This window comes from Leucopleurus acutus (genome assembly GCF_964270905.1).
Source record: "Leucopleurus acutus genome assembly, chromosome: 6".
NCBI classification, from domain to species: Eukaryota; Metazoa; Chordata; class Mammalia; order Artiodactyla; family Delphinidae; genus Leucopleurus; species Leucopleurus acutus.
In genome coordinates this window covers 10,320,361-10,339,375 of record NC_139149.1, presented here as the reverse complement: position 1 = coordinate 10,339,375, position 19,015 = coordinate 10,320,361, and the positions used below count along the sequence as shown (strand labels likewise).

Below are 19,015 nucleotides of genomic sequence, written 5' to 3'. Positions count from 1 at the left end.
TATGGCCAAGTGATTCAGCTATACATATAGATATATCCATTCTTTTTCAGATTCTTTTCCCCTATAGGTTATTACAGAGTATTGAGTAGAGTTCCCTGTGCTATAAAGTAGGTCCTTATTGTTTATCTCTTTTATATATAGTAGTGTGTATATGTTAATCCCAACACCTAATTTATCCCTCCCCCTCACATTTCCCCTTTGGTAACCATAGGTTTGTTTCCTATGTCTGTAAGTCTGTTTCTGTTTTGTAAATAAGTTCATTTGTATCATTTTTCCAGATTCCACATATAAGTGATACCATATGATATATGTCTTTCTCTTTCTGGCTTACTTCACTTAGTATGATAATCTCTAGGTCCATCCATGTTGCTGCAAATGCCTGCCCCATCATCTTGATATTCTCTCAGGGGTATCTCCAAATGAGATGCAAAGCAATAATTCAGAGGCTTCTTTAGCAAGACAGTTGGACCACTACATCAGACACCTTGAACTGTGGTGGAACTAGTTCCCTACTGCTCCACAATTCTGTGGGCAACAGAAACAGGCACAATTCAATTGCTTGCTTGTTTCCTTCACCTCCCTCTGAATTGTAAATAATAACCAAATGGGGATTTCCATAGAACATCCATATAGTGCTCTGAATGGGCAAAATCTTGTGCCCTGCCACCATTCTACTAAAAAGAAGGCAAATGTTTGTTTTTGGTCTGTAGTCTTGGGAAAAAAACAGTCTTTGCAGAAAACCCATACATACTCCAACCCACCCCACAGGCACAAACATGCTGATTCTGGGAAAAGTGTTTGCTAATATCCAAATACCACATATATTAATAAAGAATTTTTAGAGATATACATAATTCTATAACAAGGAGTTTCTTTTGAAACTTGAAATAATTTCTTAAATGCCTCTAAAAAAGATAAGCAGGATTATGCATGATATACATAATAAATGAAAACATTTATTTTAAATTATACAGTCAGTACACAAATACATGTTTGCTGTAAAATTATTCAATAATAATCTTAGGGCTCTTCTTAGAGACGACCAATATTAGCCTAGTATGACACTTTCCAGGCATCAAAGTAGTTACATACATTTAACTACCCTTAGGAAACACCATACAATGTTATTATTTATGGATATATTTACTTAATCAATATACTTCTCTGTATTCTATCACAGCTTGCTTGCTGTATTTTTGTTTTCGTTTGCTTTTTTACTTAACGTATGCCATGGGAAACTTAGCATGTCAGTATAAATATCATATTATTTTAAACTGCTATATAATATTTTATCTAATATTTTTAGTTTTTGTGTCGTTGTTTTGTTTGTTGTCATTTTTATGTCTTTATTGCATGTGGAATTTGTTTAAGGTTTTGAGGTAGGATTGTAATTTTGTTTATTTCCCCAAATATTATTTGTCATCTCCATTTATTTCATGGTTCCTCTTTTACCTAGTTACTTGGACCTCCAGTATATATTATAAAGTTTAAAATCTCTCTGTGTAAAGAATGTATTTCTGAATTTCCCACTCTGTTTTATTTACATAGTTTTTTTCCAGGTGCTGTGCCAACATCATACTTATAGAACATATTTTTTTTTAATTTTTTCAATACTTTAATACTTTAATAATCATTAAGGTATACATAATCATAACTTTGGCAACTGTACATTTTGATGCTTATCAGAAATGAATTTTACATAACAAAAAGGAAGAAGCTGCCAGGACAGCACAATTGCAGTCTCTACCCCAGGCAGCAGACACTGGGTACAGAACATATTTTGATCTTGATTAGGACGATCCCTCCCCTCGACCCCACAAACACACCTGATTCCTTTTCTTAACACTCTGTTAACTATTATCTGCCACCTTCTTTATGGATTTTAGAATTAGCTTTTCATGTTCTATGAAAATAATTTTTCTTGAATGTTACAAATTTTCTTGGGTTATTGACTGGGATTGTATTGCATTAAAGGAAATAATTATACATTGCTAAATTATATGGAAACATGTTCCATCTCTTTATTTATTCTTTATGAGCCAAGGTAAATTGTTATTATTTTCTTTTTTATAGCCATAGATCTTAAGTTAATTTCTAGATGTTTGGCTGCTTTTGTTGTTAAGTAGGATTTTTTTCTTGCTATCACATGGTCTAATTGGTTATTGTTGCTCTATAGGACCATTATTGATTTGGTATGTTGATATTTATATCCATCCACATTCTTATACTTTAATTTTAATTGTATTAATTTGCCATTATTATTTTGGGGGGATATTATAGATATACAACTATATTATGTGTGCAAATAATGAAGTATTAGTAATGACTATGTATAAAGCCAAATTAAATATTTCTGGGTATAATCATTCCCCAGCTCCATTTGGAATATTTATTTTAAAATGTGGGTAAGGCCAATGATAATAATGCTTTAATGGCCCTCAATAAGTGTGGCTGAATTCTTCTTCAAAAGTTTTTCACAGCATTCATTTCTACCAAACAAACGAGGGAACAATTTCAATCTGTTGTTAACTGATTCTAAATCATCAACAAACCCTTTTCCAGTTTTCTGAGGAGACTTGGTATTCTGTTTGGGGACCACAATTTGTGGTAAGAGTTAAATCAGAAAATGCCTATGAAATGCAATGGGTAAAGGTGCTTGATAAGAAGTAAGCTCTTAGTTCAAATTGGCTCTTACTATCACTATTTTACTTTGTAGACATCCAGTTAGTGCCACCTGCATTATTACATCGTGTGTGGTTATTGATTCCTGTATCTGGCAAAACATAACCAGATGCATGCCTTATCCTTAGGGAAATTATGTTTTGGAATTAAGGCCTCCACTAGGATTTCCTTCTGATACCAAGATTCTGCCAGTTGAAGGGGCAGGATAAAAACAGAAGATAACTGTTGGTTAGTGCATTTGTTTTTATTCAGCATATACATGCTAAACCTGCTCCCACTTTAGAATTTGAAATCTAGATGGCAATACACCTGCACTTCACTCGACTCTTGACTTTAGGCAAAGTAGTTCATATAGAAAACAACTGCTCCAAATTCAAGAAGAGAGAGAGAATGACACCGCTTATTTTTGTGAAATGGGAGCCCAACCTGGCACATTCAACGTTGTTCCAAAAAAATAGTTCAGCAAAGGAGTTTTGTTTGAGCATGTATGATCAAGACAGCAGGCACATATGAGAAAAACAGAGGCTCTTGTTCAAGGAGGGCCCAAGGAATTGAGATGTTTCTCTGGAAGCAATGAGCATTTGTCGAGCTGACACATGGAGGTTTTCTAAGACAGGTTTAGAATGATCATGGTAACATTTTTAAGAGTTGATTCATACTCAGTCCAAGGAATGAGCACACTTGATACCAAGGGCCAACAGAAGAGAGTCATACAAAATTGCTTCTAGCGAGGCTGGTGAACTAATGGTTTAAGAAGACAAATGCATATGTGTATATTACTAGGTGGGAGAAACCATGTAAGAGATGAGAAAAAGCAGGTAGAAGCAGCACTTAGTTGTAGTACTGACCCAAATTGTTACTGAAAGTGGAGTCTGGCTCCTCACCACTTGAAAGCCAGTACTCGAGAGGCAAGGTTGGTGGAAAGGAAAGTTTGCTTTGTTTCAGAGACTGGCAACCGGGGGAGAGGGCGGACTCATGTCCAAAGTGACAATCAGTGGGCAAGAGCTTTTAAAGGGGAGTTTCAGGGTTTTATAGGCAGAGGGAGGGGCTACATGCAGAAACAGCACAGTCAGCTCTGGCAGTCATCTTGAAATTGGTCATGCAGTGGTCTCATCAGTGTCATCTTGATTGTTTTGAGTACAGCTAATCTTCAGTTCCAGGATCTGTTTGTTCCTATTTCTTTGACACCAGTTTTCGGAATTGTAGCAGCTTATGTCATGGCTACAATCTGGGCATCATGTAGTTAACTTCTTCCACCTGGTGGGGGTTTCAGTATCTACAAAACATCTCACAGGATACGGCTCAGAATATTATCCCTAGCCCTTGAAGAGGAACTAAAGGTCCTTGACTTTGCTTAATGACTAAACGATTATTATTTTGTCCTATTTGACTGTTTTTCTTCGCTTCTGCATTTTCTCACTTCTCTGATTAAATTTATTCTTTGACTAAATTTTTCTACAGACAAGAGGCAGGCAGAGAATATGAGGGCAGTCAGGACCATAGGATCTTGCTCCATTTCAAACTTGTCTAATCAAATATCTCATTTTAGGATTTTAGGGCTTTGAAGATATTCAGGCTTTGAAGGTCAAGAGATCCCAGTCAGACTTCTGGCTCTGCCACGTAAAATCAATTTGATTCTTGACTTTGGCCAAAACAATCTCTCTGACACTAAGTTTCCTCAACTATGTAATGTCAATAATATGAAGAATAACTTGTTTCCCACTGAGTATTGAATGAGTTAATGATAAAGTTTCTAGCATACAGCAAGTATGTTTAATTTTTTTTTAGAATTAGAAGCATTGTTTGGATTCTTAAACAGCTTGCAGATTAAGTACAAGACTCCCAAACATGACTCTCATCTGCTTTAAGGATAATGCTACATTTATTTTTGTTCCTCTTTCAATTTTATATTAAACTCTAGGCAAGAAGGAGATAAAAATATATTAGAGCATTAGCTGAAAATCCAAATACCTGCAAGGGTCAGGAAAGCAGTCTAAATGAATGAAGTGGTCCTGGTGGGGAACGTGGCCAAGTGGAAAGGGCATGTCCTATCTTACAGGAACTTCTCCCAGTGCAGCTGGGCTTTGTCATGCAGGAAAGCAGCTTTACTGTTAACAGGTTTTCTGATTTTTCAATGAATGACTTACTAGAATTTTTTTAAATAGTTCATGTTCTATTTAATTAAATTAATTAATTAATTAACTCTGTGCCAAGCCCAGTGCTAACATAAGGGCACGGTCTGTTTTTTTTTTAATTGAAGTATAGTTGATTTACAATGTTGTGCTAGTTTCAGGTGTACAGCAAAGTGATTCAGTTATATATATTATACTCTTTTTTCAGATTCTTTTCCCTTATACGTAATTATAAAACATTGAGTAGTGTTTCCTGTGCTATACAGTAGGTTCTTGTTGTTTATCTGTTTTATATATAGTAGTGTGTATATGTCAATCCCAAACTTCTAATTTATTCCTCCCCACCCCCACCCGTTTGGTAACCATAAGTATGTTCTGTGTCTGTGGGTCTATTTCTGTTTTGTAAATAAGTTCATTTGTATCATCATTTTTTTTAGATTTCAAGTAGTTCGTGTTTTAAAAACATTGGCAACTAACTAAAATAAATCCTGGGTAGGCAGAAATATTGATGAAGGGACGCATGTGTGTGAGTGCCAGTGTGTGTGTTTGTGATTGCAGGGATGGACTAGAGTGAGCAGTGGAGAGTAAGGGGAAAGATGTGTGTAATACACCACATAAATACACAGGACAGGGCTTCCCTGGTGGCGCGGTGGTTGAGAGTCCGCCTGCCGATGCAGGGGACACGGGGTCGTGCCCCGGTCCGGGAAGATCCCACGTGCCGCGGAGCGGCTGGGCCCGTGAGCCATAGCCACTGAGCCTGCGCGTCCGGAGCCTGTGCTCCGCAACTGGAGAGGCCACAACAGTGAGAGGCCCGTGTACCGCTAAAAAAAAAAAAAAAAAAAAAAAAAGAAACAAAGAAAAAAAATACACAGGACAGGAGGAGGTCCGAAGTTGAGAAAGACCATGGTCAGTGGGGAGACACTGTAGTTCAGAAAGGCTGGTGCACTGAATTCAGGGCAGGGAGTGCAAGAGGAGGGGATGAAGAGGTAAGCAGAGGCCAGATCTATGCAGTACCATCTAGGCTAAGGATTTGAGCTTCAACCTCAGGATGATGACTAGTCTCTGAAGGGCATTAAACAGGACTAGCAGGATCAAATGTTCACATCTCGTTGGTCTCTCTGATTGCTAAGCGGTGAGTCTGTGGAAGGAGTCAAGGCTGAGGGTGGTAAGATCCGTTAGAAGGTGGTGCTGATACTGACCAGGGTTCTTGGCCTACACCAATCAATAGAAATTGACTATAGAGGCCACACAAGAAATTCAGGCAAGGCTTTACTGGGACTCAGGTGGTTTGCCCACCCTTCGGTGGTGCTGTATGCAGGGGGCACACGCAGTGCCCTGCTTTGGCTCCCAGCTGTTCAGAAGTGGGGGTTGGGCTTTTTGGTATTTTTGTATCTTCTTGTCCAGAATTTGCCCCAGCTGCACATGCATGCAGTTATTTTTAGTCCCTCATAGTTTCTTTGCATCTGTTGCTTGAGGAGATGTTTGTCCAGGTGCAAGTACTGCAGCAAAGGGTCCCAGGTCCCAGGTCCCAGCCTGTTTCAGTTTAAGGGATTCAAGTGAGTGTGAGAGGGATTCAAGACATGGCTCTTGGTGTGGGAAGAAGCAGATCGATTCAGAGATACCTGGGAGGGCATATCCACAGGACAGAGTTGGGGGCAAAGGGCTGTGAGTGAGAAAGGGGAGGGAAGATTGGGGCTGCCTTTCTGTACAGTATTCAAGTTTCAGGGAAGATTCTCACCTCCATCAACACAGCACATAGTAGGTAACGTCAGAAAATGGAGAGTGCTAACCACCGATTGGGCGTGTGTGGGTGGGAAGCATCTTTCTAGAAGCATTCTATTCTTGGTCTACAATATTACCTCTCCATGAAGAAAGGAGAGCCTAATCTCTAAAGAATAAAAAGAATAAAAAGCAGTCAGGCTAAAATGGAAATTTAGTTCATTGCGCAATTTGGTTCATGTTCTTTGTGTCGTGTTTTATCAGAATCTAGGATTGAAAGGATCCCCTTGTTTGGGGTCATTCTCACCATACTCTTTATGTCTCAAACATCAAGGAGTGTATTTCTGCCGGAAAAACCACCCCAGCTACTTCTCTGTTTATAAACGTGTTGACTAAGTCACATGCAAGCAGATGTGCAATAGATCTTGCATTCTCCACCTCCGCTTAGAAGAAAAATGCCACTAACAAGATTTATGAAGAGTTATTCTAATCCACCACAGGGAGTGACTACAAAATAAAGGGGAAAATAAAACAAAACATTTGACTACATAAATCCTCCTCTCTTTATTCTACACCATCTCTAGGAAAGAAATAATGAACCTTTCCCTATGATCTGCTTGTATTTATAATTGATTTATCTTGTAGTTAAAAGGAGATTTACTCATTAAAATTGAGGCAGACAGGAGAAAGCAATGTGGGTTTGACCTTCTGGCTTGCTTGAGTGTCACTTATCAGAACTGAAAATAGAGTGGAGTTTTATCACGCCTTCAGAATAAGAGACTAGATTAATTCTTTAAAAACATTTTGTTTCAGTCTTTTAGAGGAAGCCAATGACTACCATACATATATTTATGGGTTTGATAACCTGGGGTGATTCAGAAAAGACAGAATTCTCCCTACTTCCAACCCTATTGCTAATTATTATCTTGTCCACCCTGCCAGGCTGACATGCCAGAATTATTATTATTATTTTTTTGCATTATAGTTTCATTTATTTAACTTACAGCTTTTTTTTTGTTTAACATGATATTCCAGGTCAGAGATAATACATTTGGAATTCATATTTGTATCCACGTTGATGGGAATATATTTTTATCCGGTCATCTGCAAGACCAAGTTTTAATAAAATTGTGGCATGAGGGATTACACGTAAATGAGGCTCAGAAATGAGAGCTATGTACAGTAAACAAATGACACATCAGTACTGCCCTTGTTTTCTTTTTTTTATTATTTTTATTTATTTATTTATTTTACACACACACACACACACACACACACTGTATTTTATTTTTACAAGAGATAAATCAACTGACACCAAGCATTGTAAATGGATGACCACAACAAAAGCAGCAATTATTTCAATTACCAAACACGAAACACACATAATATTGACTGCCCTTGTTTTCTAACACCTTCTCCTTTCCATTAGGACACTCTGTAGACCTTGAAGACTTGAGTGTGTCCTCCATTTATCCACTTGAATAGACTTGAGGCCAAAGCGTTTTATTTCAATTAGAATTTGTGTTTTGTAAAGGCAGGCTGGCCCTGTGTCTTCTCTGGGAGCTCCCAGAATTCCCAACACCAAATCAATATGGTGTTGGAATTTGGCTTATTTCTTGGTGTGTTGTCTCTCCTTACACATTTTTCTAATATCCTTTGATTTAGGTTGGTAGGATTCTAGGTTTCCAACAGTAACAAAGCACTCTGTCACTTTGAATCTCCTGTGTTCTTAAATAATTTGCAACAAGCATTATGAATCTCGCTGAAACCTTCAAGATATACCCTCAGCAGAAAGTTGGGTTGCAATTCTATTCTGTATTCCAGAAGGAAAAATTTATTTTCTAAATAATAATTTGGGGGTAATCAATAGTATGTATATGTATACAACCTACTAGTTCTAGCCATTTTGAGGGCTCAAGAGAAGGGATAGTGAAGACCAGTGATTACTAAGCCTTACCATGAACACATGAAATAGACTTATTCTTATTTTACAGATCAAGGAGCTGAGACTTAGGGGGTCCAGTGGTCATTATGTCTAATGGGCTACTGGCATGGAGTTTGACACCACGTCTGTCCGGTCCTAACATACACCTCTTCATAGTACATGACACTCTGCTGCATAAGCTTTACAACACTCATTGCCTTTTCTAACTCAGTGCACCTAACCTACCTTGCTGCTAACTTCACCAGAGAGACAATCCCACTCTGTGCATTCACCTTCAGATAAATGTCTGCTATAGACAAAGAGCACATTTTATTTTATTTGCAAGGAATGGGGCCATCTGAAGTTTTGTATCTTAAACATGTCAAGTACAGGATTCCACATGAATCACAGTCCTTTATTTATTTTTTTTTTGAGTGGGGGAGTTCATTTTCCAGCCAGGAAACACATGCCTTTTCCCCAGATTCTTTGAATTCCTAATTCTCACCGGAAACTAATAGAAAAGCCCAACACGGGATGCCAACAGCACAATAATTAACTATCACCACTGCTGATATTAAACCTCAAAAATGTGAACCCTGTACCTTATATATTTTTTTCCTTTTATTTTTCACTGCACAGGGGGAACATCATCAAGACAGAAAGGCTTCCTAGGATGCATACGCTCCTTACACTTGAATGGGCAGAAACTGGACCTGGAGGAGAGGGCAAAGGTCACGTCTGGAGTCCGGCCCGGATGCCCGGGCCATTGCAGCAGTTACGGCCGCATCTGCCACAACGGAGGCAAGTGTGTGGAGAAGCACAGTGGATACTTCTGCGACTGCACCAATTCACCGTACGAAGGACCCTTTTGCAGAAAAGGTACAATAGAAACTTATGTTTTCCCCATGTGCTGTGTTTTAGTGCCTACAGGTTGTAGTGAAATCATAGGAAACCCATGCCCTAGACAGTCCTCATACAATCATTTACTCTTCCTCAGTTTCCCTCTCTTTAGAGACTCTGCATAGCTCCTTAACATAATTACATATACTCACTCTTCTTGTGCATTGATACTGGCAGTCCAGTTGAACTGAATGGATAGGAACAGGAAAACACACTTGACGTGACCTAGAGCCAGTTGAGCCCCGGGAGAGATGGACTGTCATTTCTGTTGTACTAACCTTTCCATTTCCAATTTCTCCATCCACAAATGTAATCAAAGAATTATAGAATCTAGCCTTGGAAAACGCTTAGAGACCTTGAAGCCACTGTAAATCATTTTACAAGACGGAGAGTGTAGGTGAGTTGTATTTAGTAAAATCTCCCTGTTCTGCAGATGACATGAGTGGGGTCTGAGGCTTTAGACGTCTTGCCCGAAGATTCACCTTAATTCCTCAGGGGGCTGAGAATAGAGCACAGGAGTCAAAATCCCTGCCCCAGGGACTTCCCTGGTCGTCCAGTGGTTAAGACTCCACACTTCCAACGCAGGGGACACACATTCCATCCCTGGTCGGGGAACTAAGATCCCACATGCTGCGCCCTGCGGCCAAAAAAAAAAAAAAAATTCCCTGCCCCAGTGCCTTTCCACACACCCTCCTAATCTTATGAATTCATGTCATTGATAAAAGCTAAATATGTTGGATATACACCTTAAACAAGGAATGATGGTTATGGTGTACATTCTCTGGATCAATTAAAAATAACTACAAACTGTAAAAACTCATTATTCAGTATCCATACTTAGTATTTTTCAACTAGAAGGACAAAAGATTTGGTCTACTATCAATCTTCGCAGAATCTTTTAAAGTTTAGTTTATTGATGGAAAAAAAGTTTGTTGACCAAGAAGGTAAACAATATTTCAAGAGAAGCATTTAAACTATTAAAATAAAATGTTTTAATCACTTTGAAACACCGTTTACATACAGACAATGATGGCAATTACAAATAATTCTTGTCAGTTCATTAAAACACATTTTTCAAGCACATCCTTAACAAACAATGCTTTATTTTAGTTCAACTTACTCTTGGAACTTAAAGACAGCAGGGGAAAAAGCACCCAGTGTTCTCTTTGAAGGACTATAATTTAAGCTCTTCATTCATTGACACTGGCCTCCTCCCCAATTAGTTTGAATTACTTGCTTGTTATTGCTGGGAAGCATTGAGCTCCTCAGGAGGAAATTAATGGTAGAAATTACAGGGCCAACAGAGTGTCAGTCCTACATGGGAGTTCGAAATAAAAGAGATCCCACCCCAGTAGGCTCTCTAAAACAAAGTGCTCCTGCATTTTCACATTGGTGGAAGTCTCTGGAATAACTTCCCCTGAATTTTTTTTTTTTTTTTTTTTTTTTTGCGGTACGCGGACTTCTCACTGTTGTGGCCTCTCCCATTGCGGAGCACAGGCTCCGGACGCGCAGGCATCAGCGGCCATGGCTCCCGGGCCCAGCCGCTCCGCGGCATGTGGGATCTTCCCAGACCGGGGCAGGAACCCGTGTCCCCTGCATGGGCAGGCGGACTCTCAACCACTGCGCCACCAGGGAAGCCCTCCTCTGAAATTTTGAATGCCACCCTTAGACTGGCCCTACAGGGTAGAAGAAGCAAATGCAGAATAAACACCACCAAACCCAGTCCCTAAAATATACTAGCATTATTTTACAAGATCTATACCCAGTGTCTATTTGGGAAAAAAATAAAGAAAAACAGTAGACCTCTCTGTATTTCTCCAGAGACATTATTCAAACATCTCATAGATCATCTTGCTCTAAATTTAGCCTAATTTCCCATTGGTTCCTTTCTCTGAAACAATTCCTATTCATTATCTTCTGCCCATGCCACTGCATCTTTTGACTGTATTTCTTGAAATGTCTGCTTTGCTCTCTCCCCATGTTTTAGTTTGACAGATATTTGCTTAGCCTTTTCAGTTTCCTTCATATTTCACTGTGAACTTTTCCCCCATATCATAAATCTAAGGAAATCATTCCCTTTATATTCAGCAGTTGCAAAGTATGTGAGATGAACCTTTTAAATGCATCTTTGAGCAACGCCAGTTGGCTCTGAGAAGTGTGGCTTGGGACTCAGATGGGAACCCTTAGCTCCCAGATTGTCCTGGATAAAGCTGTTCTCTGTTAGGGGAGTCTTTTATGTTAACTTTCCATGGCATGTATATTTTAGGGGATGCCAATCCTGGAAATATCTGGTGTAGAATTAAGGACATTTGTCCATGACCAATGACTGGGCTAGAACCACTGTCTATTGACCCATTTTCTGTTTCTGAGTGTTATACAAAGGAATGGTAATCACAAACTAGCTAGCAGTTATTGACTGCAACATTTATTCCTTATCCCCAAGCTAGGAGGGAAGAAGCAATATTTGTATTTAACATGTAAAAATACTGACCATCACACTGGTTTAGTGATTGCTGATAAATGTCAGAGCTGGAGGTTCATCATTTTTTGATTCCTTTTTCCTGTTTTTGACCCTAATTTCATCCTGTATGGGAATGTGTTAATAGGATTCAAATATGTAGGGGGTTTTTTGTTATTGTTTTATGTATGTGTTTCTCTTTTTTTATTTTTGGATGTAATTTACATACCCCAAATTCACCCTTTTCAACAGTACAATTCAGGAGTTTTTACTATATTCGCAAACTTGCATGACCATCACCACTCTATAATATTAGAATGTTTTCATTATCTCTAAAAGGAACCTCATACCCCTTAGGAGCTATTCACCTTTCTCCCAGTCCCTGGAAACCATTCATCTAACTTTCTGTCACTAGGAATTGCCTATTCTGGATATTTCAAAAAATATATAGAATCATACAATAAGTGGCCTTTTTGTGTCTGGTTTCTTTCACTTAGCATAATGTTTTCAATGTTCGTCTATGCTGTGGATTTTTCAATGCTTTACTTCCTTTTATTTCCAAAAGACTATTCCATTGTGTGGATGTGCCACATTTTGTTTATCCATTCATTAGGCGATGGACATGGGATGTTTCCATTTATTTTGGCTATTATGAATAATGCTGCTATTCACACTCATGCACATTTTTTGTATCAACGTATGTTTTGTGTTCCCTTGGGTATATACCTACAGATGGGATTGCTGAGTCGTATAGTAATTACATGTTGTCTAACTTTTTGAGGAACTGCCAAACTGTTTTCAAAGAAACCTCTCCATTTTACATTCTTACCAGCCATGTATGAGCATTCCAATTTCTCCACATCTTCACCAACACTTGTTACTATCTTTTCCATAAGACACATTCTGCTGTGAATGTGTGAAAGAATATCACATTGTAATTTTGGCTTGCATTTTTTAATGACTGATAATGTCAAACACTGTTTCATGTACTTATTGGCCAAGTGTGCATCTTCTTTGCATGTCTATTCAAATCTATAGCCCATTTTTAAGCTGGGTTATTTTTCTTTTTACTGTTTGGTTGTAGAATTTTTTTATATTCTGAACATAACTCTCATAATAGATATATGATTTGCAAAATGTTTCTCCCCTTTTCACTTGCTTGACAATATCTTTTGAAGCACAAAATTTTTATAAGTCCAATTTATCTATTTTTTGTTGTTGGTGGTGGTGTTTTGGTGTTATATCTATGAAACCATTGTCTAATCCAATGTCATGAAGATTTATGTCTATGTTTTCTTCTAAGTGTTTTGTAGTTTTAGGTCTCACATTTAGTCTTTGATAAATTTTGAGTTAATTTCTGTATATGGTGTAAGGTAGGGGTCCTACTTTATTCTTTTGCTTGTGACTATCCAGTTGTTCCAATACCATCTGTGCACTTGTCTGTAGCCCACCTCTACCCCAACCACTATCTGAAGTGTCTAGGTATGACGGTCATTTAAATTTTTGGAATTAAAAACTCTAGGTAATATATTTGGAATTCTATTTGAAAATACATCTGGAAATCTAGAAAAATAAAAACTAAGCTAATCATTCAAAGACAACCATTAAAAAGGAGATCTGATATTCTTGTAGCTCTTTTCTTTGCATTTAGTGTAGCTGAGATAATTCTGTCCATTCCATTTTATATTCTGAATTTTCTTTATTTCATTTCATAACCATTCCTATATAATTCATCAATTTTAATAATTGCAATATATTCCATCTGGTGGAATTGCTTCTGTGTATTTGACATATTATATCACAGAGCATTTTAGTGTAGCAATAGTAGAACTCTGGTACCAGTCCTGCCTGTGTTCAGATTCTGGCTCATCTACAGTCTACACTGTGTGACACTGGTTATGTAATTCAACCTCACGATTCCTTGGTTTTCTCGTCTGTAAAATGTGGAAAATTCAGGAATTCTTCATGAAAGATTCTGATGGAAATTTAGTGAGCATTTCACATAGCAATTGAGATAATGCCTGGCCTATAAAGTCTCAGTAAATGCTCTTACTATTGCTTTGGAATTTTAGATTGCCCCAAATTTTGCACATAAATAATGCTGTGATAAACACAATTATTGATTATTCCCTTAATAATGGAATTTCAGTGAAAACATAGTATACATATTTGGGTAATTTAGCAATTGCCAAAAACCTGTTGAAAAAATTCTATAATATATACCTTCCTGCCAACTTATATTATTTCTTTTTACTTTTTATTACAGAAAAATTCAATTATGCACTATAGTAGAAGGGTTTCAGAACCCCCATGCATCCATTATTTAGCTTCAACAACTATTAACTCATGATCATTTTTATTTCGTCTACAGCCTAACATCCCTCCTCCTATTATTACTTTATTTATTTATTTGGCTGTGTTGGGTCTTAGTTGCAGCATGTGGGCTCTTCATTGTGGTGCACAGGCTTCTCTCTAGTTGTGGCATGCGGGCTCCAGAGTGTGTGGGCTCAGTAGTTACTTGCCCCGCAGCATGTGGAATCTTAGTTCCCCAACCAGGGATCGAACCCACATCCCCTGCATTGGAAAGTGGATTCTTAATCACTGGACCACCAGGGAATTTTATTATTTTGAAGCAAATTCTAGATATCACATCAGTTCTATAAATACTGCAGTATGTATTGTTAAAAGATGACATAAAAATATGTATCCACAGGACTGTTATAGTAAGAAAATTTTAATAACTTTTTAATAATATGAAATATCCACTCAGCATTCAAATTCCTATTTCTTTCATTTATTTTCAGTTTGTTTGAAGTTACTCTAAATTACTTACAGCCTGACTGATTTCTATGGAAACGCTAGACTATTCATTAAGGCCTGGTCTTTATACTTATTCTAATTCTAAATCTATTTCTATTACTATTTTTAAGACCAGCTGTTGTTTATTGAATTCCTACTACGTGCTGTCCCTTTACATCCTCTCTTCCAACCCGTCTGCCTGCCACGAGATTGAATTCATCCCTGTTTGTGTATGAATAGCCAGCAGTTGACAGGATCTCATGAGAAAGCAGGAGGAGCGCACAGATAGGGTCCAGGCCCATGTCAATCTGACTCCAAGGCTGCCTTGGAGATACACAACCTCTCCAGCACCACCCTGACTCTTAGCATCTGCTCTGAGTTCATTACACACTTTAAGGCCTAGTCAATACCAAGCTCCTCTTTCAGGTCTTCTCACGCTGCTCCCGCCCACAGAGGCATTCAACTCTGGGACTCAATGTCTCCGTCATTCACACATCACATTCAAGGCCACCTTCCATCGGTCTTATTTCTTTTCATGTGTGTCCTGTCTTCTCAGAATCTAATCAGCAGTTTCTTCCACCAGGTAGGTACTCACCCGATGTTGCTAATATTGGTTATCATGGCCCTAGAGTAGCATGATGGTCATTGGTAATAATCACCTTCAAGTGAAGATTTTTCTTTCATTTTGCCCAGTGGTTTCAGATGTTCAGATAAATCAATCAGAGAGCTTAAATATGACCAGAGAGCTCAAACTCTTAGATTATAAAAGAAAAGAAACTGAGAGAATAATCAAATCCAGGTGTTTTGCTGAATTTAGTTTTAGGTTGAACTTCACAATATCTAAATAAATAAAAATACAACTGGGGCTGGGGAGGAGGGAAGACAGAATTTGGTAGGACAGCTCTAGTTTAAAAACTGCTTTTCAGGTCTTCCTTGGTGGCGCAGTGGTTGAGAGTCCGCCTGCCGATGCAGGGGACATGGGTTCGTGCCCCAGTCCGAGAAGATCCCACATGCCGCGGAGCAGCTGGGCCCGTGAGCCATGGCCGCTAAGCCTGCGCGTCCGGAGCCTGTGCCCCGCAATGGGAGAGGCCACAACAGTGAGAGGCCCGCATACTGTAAAAAAAAAAAAAAAATGCTTTTCATTTTAATTTCCTATCTTAAGTATAAGGAAAAAATGTAGTATGAATGCCTGTATCTAATATACTATTCATGACAGAATGATCTGAATTATACTTACATTTGAACACACACATGAACATCCCATAAAAGCCATTACTCTGTTAACTAGGAGTTAGTAGCTCAAAACGCAGACCAAATGTCCCCAAGGAAATTCACTTGAGAAGAGTGCTTGAATCCAGCTGATGATCAACTAGAACCCTCCTGTCGCCAGTTTCTGCACAGATCTCAGTAATCAGGAGGACCAATGATTTTCTAACCTGCATGCAAAATGCAGAACACTTTCTCTGAATCTTTAGTGAAAAGGAACCGGTGTTCCCAGTCTGCTAAGCAATATGCATAAATATGCAACTTTAATTTTTTTGGCACCGTGACAGGCTGTTACAGAATTTTCACAAAGGTAGAACAAATTTGCAATGGAATTAGGAAGCAAAAGCCAGGTTTGATCATGTTCTAGGTGCCACCAACTCAATCAGAGAACTTCATGGGGAATTGCGGATACTCAATCTTTCAGAAAGAAGAGAAATGAATTATGCCAATATAGATTCATGTGTTTTTTAACCAACAAAGACCTATTGTATAGCACAAGGAACTATACTCAATATTTTGTAATAAGGGAAAAGGATCTGAAAAAAATAAATATATATGTATGTATAACTGAATCACATTGCTGTACACCTGAAACCAATACAACACTGTAAGTCAACTATACTTCAATTAAAAAAAAAGAAAAAAAAATAGATTCATGTCTAATTTGCTGTTTTCATAGCAGAGGTTTGTTGCAGATCCAAGCTCTGTTGTTCTACCGAGGAACCTTTGCTCCATACCCTGATACTGTGTAGAGATAAAATTGAAAGTAAACTTAAGAGCAGCCCTGATTCAAAGAAGAAAATATCCCAGCACTTGGATGCATGTGCAGTCATTAAACAGATATATTTTATGATGGGCATTAGTATGGGTTGAGGTTGAATTCTCTTCTAATATGGAGAGTCTGTGAGTTTAAACTACCGTGGTAACTCTCTTAAGAGCATTTAACATATCCTCTTGTTTATCTGCCCAGAAATATTGTTGAGGGAGGTGTTATGTTTCCCATTTGCCGGATGAGAAAACCATCTCCATGGGTTTGACTAACTTGCCTGGAACCACACAGCTAGTATGAAATCAAAGGAGGCTTCAGATCCAGTGGTGAAATTGGATCCTTGCTGATTCCACTGAACAAAAATGATAGCAGTTGGAGTGAAGACATTATACAGGGAGGATTGTGTGATTCCTGCTCCTGCAAATTGAATGTCATCAGTGTGTAGAGGCTTCCCTTCCCAATGGTGATGGCAGATCTGTATCCTCTATGTTGTGCTGTAGGAATTGTTTCCCATGGGAATGCCTATTTGCCAAAGCCTTTGCTCTTTTATGGAACTGAAAACCAATTCCCTAGGTATTTAAAATCATTGAGTCCAAAGGGGAAAGGGGGGAGAGATAAATTAGGATTTGGAGGTTAACCTAAACACACTACTATATATAAAAGAGATAACCAGCAAGGACCTACTGTATAGCACAAGGAATTATACTCAATATTTTGTAATAACCTATAAGGGAAAAGAATCTGAAAAAGAATAGATACATATTATGTAAAATTGAATCACTGTGCTATACACCTGAAACTAACAAAATACTATAAATCAACTATCCTTCAAATAAAAACATAAATTAAAATTAAATAATTGAGTCCAGGAATTGGATACCTATGCCTTTCCTACTCTTTCCACAGATTTTCTCTCCTCCATTTCCACGGGTCCTCACACTTTCCCAACACCATAGAGAATTACTTTCTTTCCCAATGTACTACTCTCAGTAGTTTTGAGCCCACTCAACACCCTCCTGACCCACGAGAAAAACATAAACCAGAATTGTTAGGATTTCAGTTTTGAAAGTAAGATAATCCTGGTGCAATTTCTCTCTACTATGCAGGAGGCCGGGACATCTCCTCTTTGCTTCTCGAGAAATCAGCCGGGCACGTGGTAGTTATTCCGCAGACATACATGAAACTGGTCCTACATTTCACAGTGCACATCTGAGCTCTCTCTTCTAGCCACACAACCTTGTTCAAGGTGCTTAACCCCGGCAAGCCTCATGTTTTTCATCTGTAAATAGAAATGGTGATTTCTGCCACTTCAAAATTATTGTGGGAAGCATATTCTATAATTCACATAAAAACTCTCACACAGTGACCGATGCATAGGAAACAATAAACAAGCAATGATGGCTCTCCTGCATACTCGACCAAATGTTTTAATGTGTGCTTTCCCCTCTGATATTTTGCAGAGGTTTCTGCTGTCTTTGAGGCTGGCACTTCAGTGACTTACATGTTTCAAGAACCCTACCCGGTGACCAAGAATATAAGCCTGTCTTCCTCAGCGATTTATGCAGATGCAGCCCCATCCAAAGAAAACATTGCATTGAGCTTTGTGACAGCCCAGGCACCCAGCCTCCTGCTCTGTATCAACTCTTCTTCTCAGGGCTACCTGGCTGTCCTGCTCTGCAAGAATGGTGAGTTCTGTTGGCATGAAGCCTGATGGAATGCTATTCTGTGCTGGAGGGCCAGTACATACCCTCCAGAACTCTGCATAATTTCAACTTAATGTGGTCCCACCTGGGCAGTGTCTTTCCAGATCTCCAGTCCAACCTTTGATTGTGCTTTTCCTTTATGAGTTGCAATTGGTATTCAGGAGCCGTGTCAATTCACTGCTGAAGTCTCGAATACATTGACTTTAATTTGCTTCAACTGTGTAGCAGTCATTCTTTATTATTTATTCTGTGCTGCAATCCATTAAGTGTAAAGGAGCAGATCATCAGCGTATCTGAATTTCAGAACGACACTCGTCACATACATCCTGTCGTCTTTGCTGCAGGATCCTTTACTGAGGACTGTTAAAACAACTGGCATAAATGTATTTTGTATTAATAAAAGCTGAATGCCTAGGTCTTAGAGAGAAGTAGTATGTGTGAGTCATAACCTTGTGAAGTATGGGGCTGGGTGCTGAGAATCAGATTTTGGAAAGAATGTGGACAAAAGGAAATATGTGAAGATTAGAATGATAAAGGGGCTAGAACCCAATGAGTACGAGGACCGTTGAAGGACATCAGTTTTGATGGCTGTTAGCAGAAGCCAGGTTTGCTCTTCACACTATTTAATTCTACCCTGCAATGTTGAGGACAGTTTATGTAGTC

The 19,015-nt window shown here is 38.6% G+C and overlaps 1 protein-coding gene across 2 annotated transcripts in view; it reads left to right on the top strand.

Annotated features, from left to right (window-relative positions):
• CNTNAP5 (contactin associated protein family member 5) overlaps positions 1 to 19,015 on the top strand; it is a gene marked incomplete at both ends in the record, with an annotated part of 877,051 nt that overhangs the window by 754,872 nt on the left and 103,164 nt on the right. For both annotated transcript variants that reach the window (XM_082841270.1, XM_082841269.1), the window contains 2 exons: positions 9,097 to 9,336; positions 18,110 to 18,334. In XM_082841270.1, the coding sequence (XP_082697396.1) occupies positions 9,097 to 9,336; positions 18,110 to 18,334 (465 nt within the window). The remainder of the gene's footprint in view (positions 1 to 9,096; positions 9,337 to 18,109; positions 18,335 to 19,015) is intronic.